This window comes from Convolutriloba macropyga, chromosome 2, assembly GCF_964194025.1.
Source record: "Convolutriloba macropyga chromosome 2, txConMacr16.3, whole genome shotgun sequence".
In the NCBI taxonomy this organism is placed as follows: Eukaryota; Metazoa; Xenacoelomorpha; order Acoela; family Convolutidae; genus Convolutriloba; species Convolutriloba macropyga.
Window position 1 is genome coordinate 24,751,362 of NC_134469.1, and position 15,585 is coordinate 24,766,946.

The 15,585-nt window shown below is 33.2% G+C and overlaps 1 protein-coding gene across 5 annotated transcripts in view; it reads right to left on the minus strand.

The window, feature by feature from the left end:
- The window catches only part of LOC142358530 (roundabout homolog 1-like), a 187,213-nt gene that overhangs the window by 31,920 nt on the left and 139,708 nt on the right, over window positions 1-15,585 (minus strand). Inside the window, exons 1-2 of one of the 5 annotated variants that reach the window (XM_075409925.1) lie at window positions 9,322-9,743; window positions 1,991-2,651 (exon numbers count right to left, since the gene is read on the minus strand). In XM_075409925.1, coding sequence (XP_075266040.1) covers window positions 1,991-2,054 — 64 coding nt within the window. In that variant the 5' untranslated portion in view covers window positions 2,055-2,651; window positions 9,322-9,743. Of the gene's footprint in view, window positions 1-1,990; window positions 2,652-4,136; window positions 4,513-4,973; window positions 5,249-5,301; window positions 5,632-9,321; window positions 9,744-15,585 lie in introns of those variants that run through there. The other 4 variants (XM_075409933.1, XM_075409943.1, XM_075409938.1 and 1 more) reach the window with 4 other exon arrangements.

Consider the following 15,585-nt stretch of genomic DNA (forward strand, 5'->3'; position numbering starts at 1 on the left):
TCAACAGTATACTCAATAATGTCATGTGAGAAATTGATAGTTCATTTTATAATCTAGTTATTGAGAGTGTAACCAACAGCAAACGTTTTATACTCAACGTCACCACTTCTGTTTTTCAAAGAGACTGCCAGTTTTACCAGGCAAAAAATTGATTCACACTGAAAAAAAATTTGACTCAACTTAGTTTGTTAATTTTGTTCCTAAAAAATCCAACAGCAAATAATTAACGTATCAAATGGCCATTGCTTAAAAATATTGACTGCTATTCATACCCCCAACAAAAATATGCCAAATCGATTTTTTAATTAGCACCAAAAAATTTTAGAGCACAAAAAAAATTTGTTATGCACAAAAATTTGTTAACTCAAATAAAATTGGCAAATGAAGATCTCAGATTTCTATGTGAAAAATGATTCAGCAATTCAACACTCATCATTTCTCGATTCAACATGAAAATATTAGCTATTTTTGTTTCGATAAGTTAAATTCACGAAACCTCAGGACTTGCTGCTCGATGTTTCAACAAAAATCATCTACTTAAATCACAATGATTTACGTCAACATACCTTGTTCGGCTCTTTTATTACCATGTTTAATAAATAAAAGCAAATTCTGTCCAAATTGCGTTTTTTCACAAATTTTAGAACGCCTCTGACGTCCCTATAGTATGTCCGTAGAGCTGAAAAAGATAATCGTTTTTCAATTTTTCTTCACGTCATGATGAATAAACCGTGAAAATAATTTAAAGCTACGTTTAAGCGAGGATGGATCAAAGTTTCTATAATCATCACTTTCACTGCTAAAAATTTTGCGTGTATGGATTTATTTAAGACTTGTTGTTTTTTAAATCTCAAGAAGAGTTTTCAATTTTTCGAGAACCATTTCTGCGCACAAATCGAGTTTATCCTTTTTTGTTTTTTTGTAATTCTTTGCTTTTTATAAATTTTACATTAATGTTTTCTCACCCAATGGGCGGGGAGTAAAAACAACTGAAGATTGAAGTCTGAAACAACGAACAGAAATCGGTGAGAGAAGATTGATAACTCATTCATTCCCTAATACTTTAGAAAGGTGTTAATCGTATGCAAGGTCAATACACGACATCAATGGGAGGTCTCAAAAGCTCTCAAAAACTCTTAGTACCGCCAATCGATTTGTTTGTTATTCCTTTTCATCTGCGAGAAAAAAATTTTGATAATGAAGTTGATTTAAATTGAATTTTTCAGCAATACAAAATATGAAATGATCAGCTATGATTAAACTAACAAAGCCGTCACCAAAAGTTCTACATTTTCGGAATTGAATCTGTTTTAAATACTCGGGAAATTGCAAAAACAAAATCTTTATGTCACTCCAGTTTCAGAAGACAAAAGGAAATTTCAAAAATATCATCATAAATGAGAATGGATATCGGATACCTGAAATTTCTATTTAGAGAGAAAACACTCTCCCTCTTCAATTACATAATGAGAACCAACAATTTTAACGTCTGCTCTCTATAACGTAGAAAAAAAGTTTTCATGACAATGACAATTTTTGTATCTCAAGAGGTGCATGTTTTCTGTAAGCTCTGTGTGCAAAGGATGCAAAGTTCCCTGCAAATACGAGTTTTAAAAAATAGTTTGACAAAAATAACAGTTCTTTGCTCATCAATTTTTTTTAAAAAATTTGAAATAAACCAATGCGCTGCAACCAATTGTAGGGACAAAGTCTGATACTTTAAAATTTTTTTGATTAATTGTCTTACAAGTGTTATTAAACTTTCATTTTTAACGTTTGTTTTCCTACTACAACTCTTTGATTTTCTATAACATAGAATATAACACTTTCAGCTATTGCTAAGGATTTTTACATGCACTTAAGGTCTCTTTTCAAAAAAATTAATCTTTCAAGAAAAAGTAAATCATCCAAGAATAATTTTCAGAAAAAATGTGTCAAGATCTTGAAAGATTAACTTTTGTTTTCGCCTCAGTTCGTCTCAAAAACTCACCATGTGAAGCGCAGATGATCAGAAACAATCTGATAACTCCCAAATGCGTTGAAATTGTATCCATGTTCGCAATGTTTGAATAAATTTTGAAGTAAATTGAACGCAAATGTAACTACAGCAAATAAATCAACCCAATTTGCTGTTTAGTTTATTCAAGGAAAATTTGTAAATGGGGTAAAATCAAAATGGCAAGTTTTTTTCACACTTCTCGGGCAAAGTTAGTAAACAGAGGGTCTGTAAAATGTGGTTTAAGTTTGCAAAAATATCCAAACTTTTCTGGTAAGGATTTGAACAGTAGGTATAATTCGAATTAGGCAAAGGTGTTGCTTTGATAAATTGGGATTGGAGAGATCCCGGGTGTTGCGGCTCGCACAGGTTGGGGGTAATTTGTTCACTTGGGGAGTCTCTGTACACGTCTGCGTGTAGGGCGGTCTACGCACAATCTGATTTTACCCAGAAAATAATTGCCCGGGTGAAATTCTGGTAGCTGGCACTCTGGGTTCAAGAATCAATTCTGTTTGGCCTGGCTTGTTGGGTGGTGGTGGTAGTGGTGGTGGGTCTGGGTAGAGTTATTCAGCAGTACCTGTTTTATACAATAGTGTGGAATGTTGTGCCAGGGCTCTTGTTTGGTGCAAGGATTTTCTGGTTGTTTTGAGAAGATCTAAAAAGAAAACACAACTTCACAGTTCAGTCTTAGCCAAACAACTGGGAAGCCAAATTTTCCCAAACTCCTATTGGCTCTTTATCCCAGAGTGGAATAACTACACAGTGACTTTGTAATATCCACAAGGCTGTTGGGTGAGTCAAAGCTATTTTATGTCACTGTAAAAAGGCTATACATTACTATAATACCAGAAACATACCTGCTAATGTGAGTATCCTAATATAACGCCTAGCTGCTTATTCCTGCCTACACACAAAAACACCAACTTGCGTACACAAAAAACGACGAGTAAATTAGCAGAAAACTTAAAATTTTTCACAGAAAAGCACAATATGAAAACCAGAAAATGTGCAAATTGATTTTACACAGATTTTTAGCAAGAAAAAGCAATTATTTTTTTAATATCAAAAAATTTCAAATAGCACAAAATTTTAGGAACTAAGAAAAATTAGACAGCGCAAAATTTCAGATATGAGAAATTTTCGGCTAGGTGAAAATTTGGTTAAAGTGAGCGACTATTAAGGGGCTAAAAGGGATTAAATGTGCAGACTGAATTCTAGACTTGGAAAGGGTTTGAAGCTTACGTGGGCTTACAGGACAAAGGCGCTCATGTGAAAAGTGTTTGGGGGAACTTTTTCAATCTGGCTTGTCAGTAAGCGCCGTGCCGGGAAGAATGGGAAAAACTCGCATGGATTTCATTAACTCTTGCAAGCTATGGGTCCAAAAAGTATTGTTGGACTCTTTGAGTGTTATCTTATGTTTCCCATCTAATTTTCAGCTTGAGATCTAACAAAACAAGTCCTGTAAACAAGCGCCATACTATTGTTTTAACTTATTTGAACGAGTTTATTACTTTAGATATAACACCGGCTTTGTTATAACCAGGAGAGACACCATTTGATATGGTTAAAGCCCTATTATTGGGATTAAGAGCTCAACACTTCTAAAAGGTAGTTGAACTACTATTACGCAACCCGGGTGCTGTCACTTTTCAAGTGTTAATAGTTCGGTAATGTGATCCGCTTCACTTATAATCCCTATTACGAGCCAAGATTATAAACACGGATAGAACAAACGTGTTTCCAATTTAAACTTTAATTAAAAAACAAACCACGCGCTATTATTAGATTTTGTTATTCGCAGAAATCTGATCCACGGGAAACTGTCAAAATTTTGTATCATGCTGAAACTTATTCACACCTCGTTCACACGCGCCAAATTTGAACAGATTAACTGTCAATCAACCGAGTTGTAATAACTTTGCAACATTTTTCCAAAAGTTTCCTAAATATAATCAAAATGTTACAGGTAGGACGGTCTTTATCAATCCACGCCCTTAAGTTCAATTTTACTAATTTTCCTTCTTGGTAATTGGGAATTCGAAATACATGCTGTCAATATAAATTTACTGTTTTCTTAAAATAAATTTTTAAAAACAAGGTTTAAATTGAGTACTGCAAATACCAATTATAATATACAAACCTATGCGTCAAAAGTTACACTTGATAATGATAAAAGCTGAAACAAGTTATTTTATAAGAGCTGATTAAAAAGCTGAGATAAAAATTTGTCAGCATAACAGCCGCTTCAATTTCATACTTAATGTTTGAAATGATATCATAAGTTGAACTTAGATAAGGTTCTCCACTTTGCTAAAGAGTGGGTGGATGTTTAAATTATTTGAAAGAACTACAACAAAAGTTTCATTTGCAATAAATTAATAAATATTTGCATCTGTCTCGTAAACAATTTGTTTATTTTAGAGAGGTCACATCCTATTCTCTCTCGTGTTTCCTCAATAAACAACAAAGATACAACACGTGAAATAAGTTTGGAAAGTAAACACTTTAACTGTTATGAAACGTAAGAGACGTTCTTTCTTCTTTCAAAAATAAAACGGGAAAATAAACAAAAGAAACAAGTTGAAAAAGTCAAAAAATCTTTGTGAAGTGTCATAATATCCATTTTTTATTACTTTTCCAGCCTTCACAGATTGAGCCAATAAATAATAAGTACAAATACAAAAAATATATAAGCTAAGCAAAAATTGGCTAAAACTTTAAAATAAAAATAGAACAAATTTATGAAAAGTTCGAATTAATTTTTTTAACTTTGATGTTAAAGTTTTGGTGCAACTTTTCTCTTAATTTCAGTCATAAATGAACAAGTCCGGCAGAAAAATTAAACTGAACTTATTTTATAGAACCACTGAGACATCTAAATCAACTTGAATCAACTATTGAGCAGGACTTTGCAAACACACAGCAGTGCAAAAAAAAATCCATGAATAGCAAAATTTATGAATAACAAATTACTAACAGAGATCATATTAATCACATGTAATGTATTGCGTACATGCATAAATATACGGATAGTATGTATAATAATAATTCAGGTGTTTCTAGGTAATCAAATAATCGCGCAGTAACATTATTATACAACTAGGAACAGTGAAGTAGAAGTTCAAATTGAGAAGAAGAAAGATTGTATATATGTGTATATTTGAACTTAAAGGTATAACTTCTCAAATACTACACCGACCAGTCGCCTAAGTCTGTTATGTGTAAACTCTTTCTATGTACGTACGTGTATGTGTGATTGTTGAATGAAGTTAATGTATAATTTATGCAAATCTTTGTCTATTTACCTGCCGATTTTCCAGCAGTGAGCTTGAACAGGTAGATGTTGTGCCCGGTGGATAATATCACGGGTCATAATTGGGTAAAAAGTTTCAAAATGGGAAATGTTGCAATTGCATTACAGCACAATTTAAGCCTGTTCTGGGGACATCATTCGCGGTAGCGTTCTGTTTATTGCGGATAACAATAATGACAATTTATGATTATAACTGGTAGACTACTTACTACAGCTAAAAGAACTATATTTTGGAGAAACTTATTAATGGAAAATACACAAAAATTCTGAAAAAAAAACTTTTTAGATATTTGTGGACAACTATTTTTACTTCAATTTTTCGATATCAAAGCTTTTTGTTCTATGTTTCAAAAATACCTCACAAAGCGAATAACTTTTTCGGACAAGTTTTCGCTAAATATTTTGCTAAGAGGGTTGAAATAGCAATAACTTAGTTTCAAAAATCAGTTTCAAAGATAGAGAAAAGCAAGTTATAATAAGTAATTAAATTATAACAATCAGAAGAAACCACCCTATTAAATTAAATTTGCACCCGGTATGAAAATAAAGATCAAAATTTGCCTTTCTGTGGAATTCCAGCTCGCAGATTATAATACTGAGGCAACTGATAGCTATAACTCGATTAGCAAAGCTTGTACCGATTAACTAGCTTTAGCTCTCGCTTTCCTATTCTTTCTTTTCGATTAATTACTTTGTAACGAGCCAGGTTAATTTGTTCAAGTTAAGGTTATAAACTCAAGTTTACCGAAGCTTTAACTATCTCTATAACCACCACGTAGACATTATAAAGATCGATCCGTCTTAAAGTTAGTTATGCAGTAAAGCGAAATTTGGTTATAAGGATGAACTTTTATTTGAGTGAAGTTTGATTAGTAATTAAACCGTGGTTCATCAGAAAGCTAAACCTAATCTTAAACATTATAATCCCTTTTGGCAGGCTTCACTTTTGTAACGATAACTAAATTTAACTTGATACAGCTCGCATAAATCTCTCGCTCTATACCTTGAATAAACTTGTTTGAAAAGAAGTTATAACTAAGTTTATAACTGTTATAAACCATAAGAAACGGACACACGCATGCACCAAAAGGTTCTATTTTAGGCAGAGAGTTTTATAGGACTATCGAACCATATCGGAAAGAGAGAGAGAGACCTTTAGGCCTAAAATGGAAACATAATATACACACACACTCAATACTTTCAACTAAAATTTCACTTTCCACAAAACACAGTCAAGTACAGCACAACGTAATAAACACAAAAGGAGAAAAAGCATGAAAAAAGAGTGAACAAAAGACAATAGGAAAATGGACACTCAAATTAAGTTTTCCATTACATTTTTCAGTCACACGCTAATTACGCTTGAAAAACAATGCGTTTTGGGCTCTTTTATAACACACAAGGCGCACTAGCGTATGGAAAAGTCTAGCTTTAAATACATTTTCTCACTTTTCAACCGTTTTTTTTCTTTGTAGATCAGAAAAAATGTTCAGACAAATAAAACTGCCGGCTTGAATTAAATTAATGAGAGCATTCGTAAAAAGCCCGAAGTTTTATGGCCCACCAGCGCACAATGCTCTTCCGTGCAAAATTGAGGATAAAATTTTCCTGGAAAGCTTTCAGAAAAGAGCCTGCAATATTTAGCCAATTTTACAATTTCCAGTCTCACTTCGCGCAATAAACAACCTTTATATACGAAGACAGTTTTCTTCACGTATGTATTCATCAAACATTGAATTATGGACGAACTAATTACTGATAAACAGAAGAAATCACTGTCTATACTGCAATAGACGTGAATTGTTATACAGATTCATGCCAATGTTTCATTGTCAATTAATTTTCGACTAGTCTCAAAACATGGCATGAAATGGGAAAAATTAAACAAATACCTAAAAATACCCAAAAAAAACCCCGAAATTTCCCGTTGTTTGAAATGATCAAAAAGACTATTTACCTATGCGTAGCCAGATGATTGATCATGTATTTGCGGCGGCTATGCGTCATATCCAGCTAATCGGGTGAGCTTTCAAAACTGAGCTACTAATACCTAAATCGAGTTGCTATCAGAAACCGGACCATCAAATGCAAAGCTCAAAAAGAATCAATTTTCTTTTATTTTGGTAATATGACATTGGGTAAATTTTTATGTAACAATAGTACAAGATTGGTCTTAATCTGGGCTGTGGAAAACATCAAATTAGTTTTATCTGCTATCATTTATTACAACCAATATCAATCATGCTTTCTGTAATTTCAAAATCCTTTGAAGTTAATATTGTTTCATTGCTCATTTTTGTGAAAAATTATGTTCACTAACTTGTAAAAATTGTTCATTATTAGTTTTTAATCTCTCGCTAAGCCAGTAATTGGCCCTGAGATTTGGAACCTAGTAATGTAGGTACTGTTCCACGCTTTTATAACTTTGACCGGCTGAACAGGCGTTCAAGTTGGTTTTTGCCACTTTGATTTGAATTACTTTATTATCCGATTAAGTCGCACCATTGCACAGTCGCACTAAGGCGTGAAAAGATAAAAGGGTTGCAAATTGTACCAGTTGAAACAGGCAACTATGCATGATTGGGGAATTGGGTGCGTTGAAACAGAAAGTCATGCGGGTTAACAAATTATTATTGTTGCTCTATTTTGCAGACAACTGTTAAAGCAAACTTTTGGATCTAAGAAAGCACTTCAGTTGAATGTAAAAGTTTAACGCTTTGACGCACTTAAGAGCCAAAAAAATAAGTAGGAAATGAACATTTGTCTGGAGATCTTGATTCTCTATCGGTTTAAAAACCAATTCACTTGAGAAATCTTGCAAAATTTGTTTTTCTTTTCTGCAAAGAATAAGAAGAAAACAGTACTATGCTCAGTTAGTTTTGTCAAAAATCAGAATAAAAAGGAAACAAAGGACGGCTGGAACTTTAGTTACGCCTGAAAGAAAACAGTGGTTCTAGAGCCAAATTTGTACGATTCATTTCAGGTTAATCAGAACATTTAAGGTATAGAGAGTGCAAACTTTTATCTCGACACAAGGAATTTTATTTTTTGACTAAAAATGGAAAGAAAAATAGGAGTGCTAAAAGTTTTAAATTGACACATTCTGATGTTAAACAGGGAAAATATTTGATCAGTTCCTTTCTTAAAATCTTTTAAGAACTTTTGGGAGAAAAGGATAATCGACATTGTTTTGGTATGAAAAAATAATACAATGTGCAATTTAAGCTACAAAGCAAAATTTTTCGAGGTAGTCAAGACAATGCTAGATTTTCGAGGTAGTCCTTAACTCATAAAAGCAGAAAAAAACTTTGGTTAGATTGAATTAAAAATTTATGAAATGGAGATGAAGAGAAATCATTTGTTGTTGTCCAAATAAAGAATTTTAGAATTTTGATGATTTTGATATACTTACTTTTAACCGTCTTGCTCAATGTGTTTCAATATATGCAATGTGAGGTTTGGCTACAATTTTATTGTTGTCCGATACTCTCAAGTGTGAATATTAGTAGGAATTATTTGGATATCTCTCCGAAAATTCTGCTCAACCAATCGTTGGGAAGTGGATTCATCAACCTTGTCACCCCCCGATAATAGTGGAAAATTTTGCGGAGACTTGCAACTTTGAATATGGAGACAAAAACATGGAACTTCACAATGTAAAAAATAACTGCCGAAGGACTGCGTGAAAGGAACTGGAGCAATTTTTAAAACTTTTAACACTCAATTCTTTAATGATCGGGTGTATTTTCCTCCAAAATCTATTGACAGGGGCGGTTCCCAATCTTACTCTCATGCTCGATAACCCTCAGAAGTAGTATATCTACACAAAATTTCACCTTGTCTGCTTTCACCCAACTAACTCATCTCTCCATTTGAAACTGGGAATCCTCATTTGATTGACCATACGAACTCAAAATGGAAATAGGGGTGTACTAAATTTCTCTAAAAAATTTTAAAAAACAGTTCCACTATTTCATAAAGAACAACATGCTCAGAACAGAACTATACTTACGGTTTGCAGATAAAATTGCAAAAAATTGATATCCACGCTTGTCGTATATTTTCTCAAACTGGATTAATACTGGCCGAGTAAATTTGGTGCAAGCTGTTTTGGAAAAGAGTCAGAGGAATTAATGAATTTATTCAAATCCCAGTTTGTTTGCTTTTTTAATAACAAAAAGCGAAGATGTGAAACCAAGTGACGTGACAGTGTCTTTGCTGTGCAAATACAATATAGAATTCAATAATAATGTGAATGTTAAAACTGGAGACTTCAAGTCTGACGCATAATTAATAAACACTTGTATTAATTTTTCAATTGGTTATAGCGATTTAAACTGCGAAACAGAGCAAAGCGGCGCATTATTATTATTATATTTATTATGGCAAGAGAATAATAAGCGAATATATTATATTTGTAATTCCTTTCATATGCATGTATGGCTCAACATAAATTTTTTCATGTATATTCTTTATTGTTGACCATAAAGAAGCCAATAAAAATGCTTATTATTTACTTGCTGGCTTTTTGCTTTTTTTTTGTCCAATCAGCATTCACCTTTGACATTTGCATAATGATTTTATGCTCCCATTCTTCAATTTATTCCCCTGTCGTAAAATTCTCGCAGCTAACTGGGAATTTAAAGCATGGAAATTATAGGTTCGAACCTTCACCTTTTTGCTCCATCTTTAGGGCGCAAGTTTGTGCAGTGTTTAGATGAATATAACCCAAAACTGGCGCACAACACATGGAAAAATTCAAGCGGTAAATCATTCGTGACCTTTATGGATCTGTTCACCCGGAAGCAATATACTTCCAAAGTGCTTCTGTATTTTTTTGCTGGTGGAAGCAGGCGCATTCAATGAAAACTCGAAACAAACAATTGTTTTCTTTATTTTTTGGAAAAAATTTTCTGGGCATGTGAATTGAAAATTGGGTCCATCTGTTGGTTCAAATTCGAGCGGTATAGACTGAAATGCCAAAGTTGAAAGCACGCTTGCATAAAAAGACATCTTTCTGAGGCGAAGTTTTGGAAATTCCACTAGAACTTGAGGAAATTTTAATTTGAAACCAAATTTAATTTTTCAACAGATGCTTATATAGTCAAAGCATCAATAGGAAAGATTTATTGTCCCGACTCTATTTAGGGGGGAGGAACTATATACTCAACTGGGTTCTTTTTTGTTCAGTCAATTTTTGCCGCTCAATATATTCATCGTGCAGGGTTGTGAGTAGCATCGATTGCAATCTTGTCAAGAGTACAAGTTCGAATTAGAAAGACTTTTTTTGAATTTCGCTTTCTCTGAGGAGTTAAAATGAACAAATTGGTGAACGTTAGCTTAACTTCCGTTGTTTTGTTTACACTTTTCGTAATTTTTGCTTAAATTTAGACCATTTTTTGCTAAAACTTGACAAAGTTGTTGACGACAGGCTCACTGCTTTTACTTCTAAAGATAGGAGCGAGTTGGTGAAAAGCTTGAATTAACGGTTTTGGCAAAATTTTAAACACAACTATTTGAAATTTTCCTTTTTCATAAAAAAATGGCATCAAATATGACTATTAGGCCCAGTTTGACTGGTGATGCAGGCATGAAAACGGTTGACACAGTCTTTTTTCCACTGAGATATGGGAAAATTGAACCTCCAATCCAAGGAAAATTTCCAGGAAATAAAACTGTTGGTGTCTTTCGGTAATTTAAACCGGATGTTTATTAAAACAGTTCATTTTTGATATATAAAAATTTTCCTCAAAAATTATAATGAACTTTTTTGGAACAATTGCGTTTTTTAACAGCCGCGTAGCTATAACAAGACCAGTTTTAGAATTTGCAATTTGCAAATAGTTAGAATTTGCAATTAAAAATGGTTCTGATTATTGTATTTTGCGTTTATTGTAGCCTTTTTGAATTTATTTGTCATTTTTTTTATCCCAATTAAAAAAATCATTTTCCAATGAAAGATTCACCTATCAAAAGATCCCTCTATTATCTAAAAAGTCCACTCAAACAATCATTTCTTTTATTACTAAAGCTTATGCTTTTTATGTCTCAGACAAAATGTTTTCCTCAATGTTTAACGGATTCTTTTGTTTAGCCGCCTTTGAGGTTCTTTTTTTTAGTTTTATGACTGAGTCTTATAAACCAGTAGTCTAATTTGATATCTAGGGAGCTATTAAAGAAACTATCTAATGTCTTCAGTTGACACATGCACAATGATAATAATATGTTTGAGTCGATACGTCTCCAATATGCATCATTTAGTTTTGATAAAATGACTAATTGATAAATTGAGCCATTTTGTTATTTTTTGGAACAATTTGTTTGCGTTATTAGAGAAGGAAAAACAAGACCAAGTTTGGCCTAGTTCTAGGGTTATTTTGTTCAAAATTTCTTTGGTTTGTAATGAGTCGCTCTATATAATTTTGAAATTGTTTTTGACGTTTTGTTTTTCATGTTAGTTAAAGAACTAAGGATCTCAGATCAAACCTATTGACAGGGTATTTACGAAAAGTGAGTTCAGTTAACATACATAATAATATCAGGAAAAAATGTGTAGTTTTTAGGCTTCAACACCGTTTGCATAATATTAATTGTTAAATTTTAAATATTCAGTGTTAATGTGCAATTTTTTGACTTAATCTAACGAATGACCTCTACTATTAGGGTCTCTCCAACGGCAGCAATTTCAAATGTTTACCATATTTAGGTGAAATCTTACAGTTTTCTTTTATTTAAGGTTTTATAATTTTGTTTTTTTTTCAAAAATGGTTTTCTGAGAATTGCCAGTTTTAATCTAAATTCTGCAACATTTTAGCAGTTTCATTATTGTGAGAGCAATGAAATGAAAATATTTATGATCTCCAATTGCCTGCTGATGGTATCCTATCTTGTCTACTCTATTTAAATTTTTGTTTTTTGGCGTTGATACAGCGGATTTTCATGAACTTTTTTCTATCTGCTTTTCAGTGTAATAGAATAGACGATATTAACATTTTTTTCCAGTCGCATATCTTTTTAATGGCGCTGAAATAAGGCGCAATTGATAATATTAATACTTTAGTGAAAAGATTTTGATTTTATAGGCTTCGACACCGTTTTCTCGCAAAGCTTTAATGACTTATCGATATTGTCTTGCAATTGATCTATTGTAGCCCTCTTACATTCTGGATAATGATAATTCTCATTGATATTTTATGAAGGTATAAATGAAGCTATTGAATGTCATCAGTTGATAGCTAATTGTTTTCATGACATTGAATATTATCTGCAAACGTATTTACTCATTTTGCCTTTTTGTTTTCTTTCTACTTGTTATTTATTCTCATTAATGACAGAATTCAGATTTTTCTGGTTGAAAATCAAATAATCTGGTTGAGTCTATTTTTCAGCTGATGCTATTTTGACTTATTAAATTTAAAAAATAGTTGGATATTGAGTATTGGTCGTAGGGCAATGCTTGTTGTTTTTATTTGATTTTGCTGTTTGTCTTGTCTTCTACTCTCATTAATGCAGGTATAATCCGCCCTCTAATGAGTTATAGTTTCATTTATATAGTGATTGTAATGGAATTTATCTATCTCTTCCTCATTTGGTTGACAAATAAGTCAAAAAGTTGTTGAGCGTGATCGGAAATTGATGTGCGAACGCACATTACTGAGCCTCCTGGTCATAATCGTTATTATTTTAAGTTGGTAAACAGTTTACGGGATGGATATTGTAGACAATTATGCGTAAAGGATCTAATGTTTATGATTAACATTTTATCTATTTCAAATATGAAAAGAGTTAAACTGTTTCTGGACCACTGAGATTAGCGAGGCTTAACCGAATTTTATGATCTAGTCGTTGTGAGAAAATGAGTGGAAGTGTTTATTCACTCTGAAAATTTTCCACTGATATTCAATCTTTAGTTTTCTCTCAGAATTCAAAAATTTACCCAACGATAGTTGGCCTTTTTAAAAAAGTACAACTGAATGGCGAGAATTGATCTGAGAATGACAATCACTGACGCCGTCATCGATCTAAAAAAATTTAAGCGCAAAGAACTTTTTTTGCCTGTCTTCAATTTTTGCCAATTTTCAGCAGCTTGATTATTTACAAAACCATGTTTTTGAAACGTGAAGCAAGACTGATAAAATTTTTCATGAATTTAATTTTACTCTCTTGCCTGTAAAAGAAGTGCATCTTTTTGAGATTACTTTTTCTTGTTGATTTTTAAATAATGCTGATTATTATGAGTTTATGTGTTTTGTGGGAATAAACATGGAAAGCTTTTTTGCAAAGAAATTTGGCAATCAAAACTAACATTCCTACAATCGATGCATCTGACTTCAAAACAGCTGGCTTCCATTTTAACACCTGGAAATCCAATTATTTTTCTCTAGACTAGGTTGGTGCTTCATTCAGAGCAATTTCAAGATAGGCTATCTCCAAAATTTTACGAAGGCAGTCATTGAAGCACATCAATCTTGAACAGTAATACAAATACTGATAGCTTCATGTTCGTTACATGTAAGATATTTTTCTCAAATTGATTCGCTCCCAAATGATATTTGTCGTGCAACAATCAAGTCAGAAGTGAAACTTGAAAAAACATTAACTTTTGTCCTTATCGGAACCAAAACGAGTTGGTTGTTCCCGCAACTTAAAACTGAAAAAAACTTAACAAACTGTCTAGAACAATGTAATTGAATCCTTATCTACATTCTCTTACATTTTGCGCTTGATCCAGACCGCCAAACGCACTCTATTGATCATTCTAGGCTCCAGAAGATTGTCGCTTGATGTGTTCAGGACAATTTTGGTCGAGACCGAAGCTATATTGAACTCCAGACCACTAACGATTGTCGCTGACCTTCCGGAAAATGAAATGCCTCTCACGCCAAACCATTTTCTGAACAACAGACCGTTCAATTCTCTCCCACCAGGAAAGTTCGACAGCCAAGAACCCGCCAGTTTCAAGTCTTGGAAGAATGTGCAGCAAATGGTCAACCCTTTCTGGAAACGACTCGTCAAGGAGTATCTTCCAACACTGTTAAAGAGGTCCAAATGGAGCGATAGTGACCAAACACCACTGAGAGTCAACGACATTGTTTGGATTCTGAAAGCTATGACTCCACGTGGAATTTGGCCCCTTGGACGTGTTCTCGAAGTCTACCCTGGACGAGATGGACAACACCGTGTGGTGAAGGTGAAAACGGCTTACGGCACGTACGTTCGCCTAGTCTCCGCGCTCGCACGCGTTTTGGCTGATTAGCCCATTTTTTCTTGACCTTTTTCCGAAACGGTTCTCTAGGCAACTTGAGTTACACCCTCTTGGACGATCTGGTCAACCGTTTGTGATGAGTTAGTTGGCCTCCTCTTTCCCCTGGAGCATGTTGTGCAACAATCAAGTCAGAAGTGAAACTTGAAAAAACATTGACTTTTGCCCTTATCGCAACCAAAACGAGTTGGTTGTTCCCGCAACTTAAAACTGAAAAAAACTTAACAAACTGTCTAGAACAATGTAATTGAATCCTTATCTACATTCTCTTACAATATTCATTGAGGGGGAAAACTCTGCCCGAAAACAAGAGAAAGATTTGATCGAAGTCAAACAATCAAAATTTATACATTTGTGTTACAAATTTGAAGCACAAAATTTTGTCATGGCCAGTTAAATAATAATCACATCCTTTGATTTACAATTAGAGGAGGTTTTCACATCTTTTTCGGCATTGATATTACTGACGAGTTGTTGAAACCAAAGTCCTGCTTCCTATAGTCCAACTTCGTCTAAAAATCTCAAAAATCGTATCAAAAGTGTCTGAAAATCAAGCAGGAGTGCTTATAACTTTCAAACTTGCCAGCGACGCTTAGTTTTTATGTTTTGAGTAGTCCTATTTAATGGTTTAAGTGTTACAATTATTACCATTCTCCAACAGTTCTGAAAACTTTTGTTATGAACACTAAACCAAAATTTTATTTTGGTTTAGTGTTACATTAAGTTTCTTTATCTACTAAAGACAACAACGATCGACTTCTCTTATCAAAAACAACTTATTCAGGTTTCAGACGAGTTGATATCTTGGGCAAGAACTCTGATTAATTCCGTATCAGGGTGCTAGCAGATTGACAGTACATTGAAATAAATAATTCAAAAATATATCCAAAAATGATGTACAAAATTCTGTTAAAAAAAGTAAGGACGCACTAAAAAGGTTATAGAAAATAACCTATTTTTTTGGAAAGTCTGCAAGGCAGATACAAATTGGTCGTTTTACAGCATATGTTATAG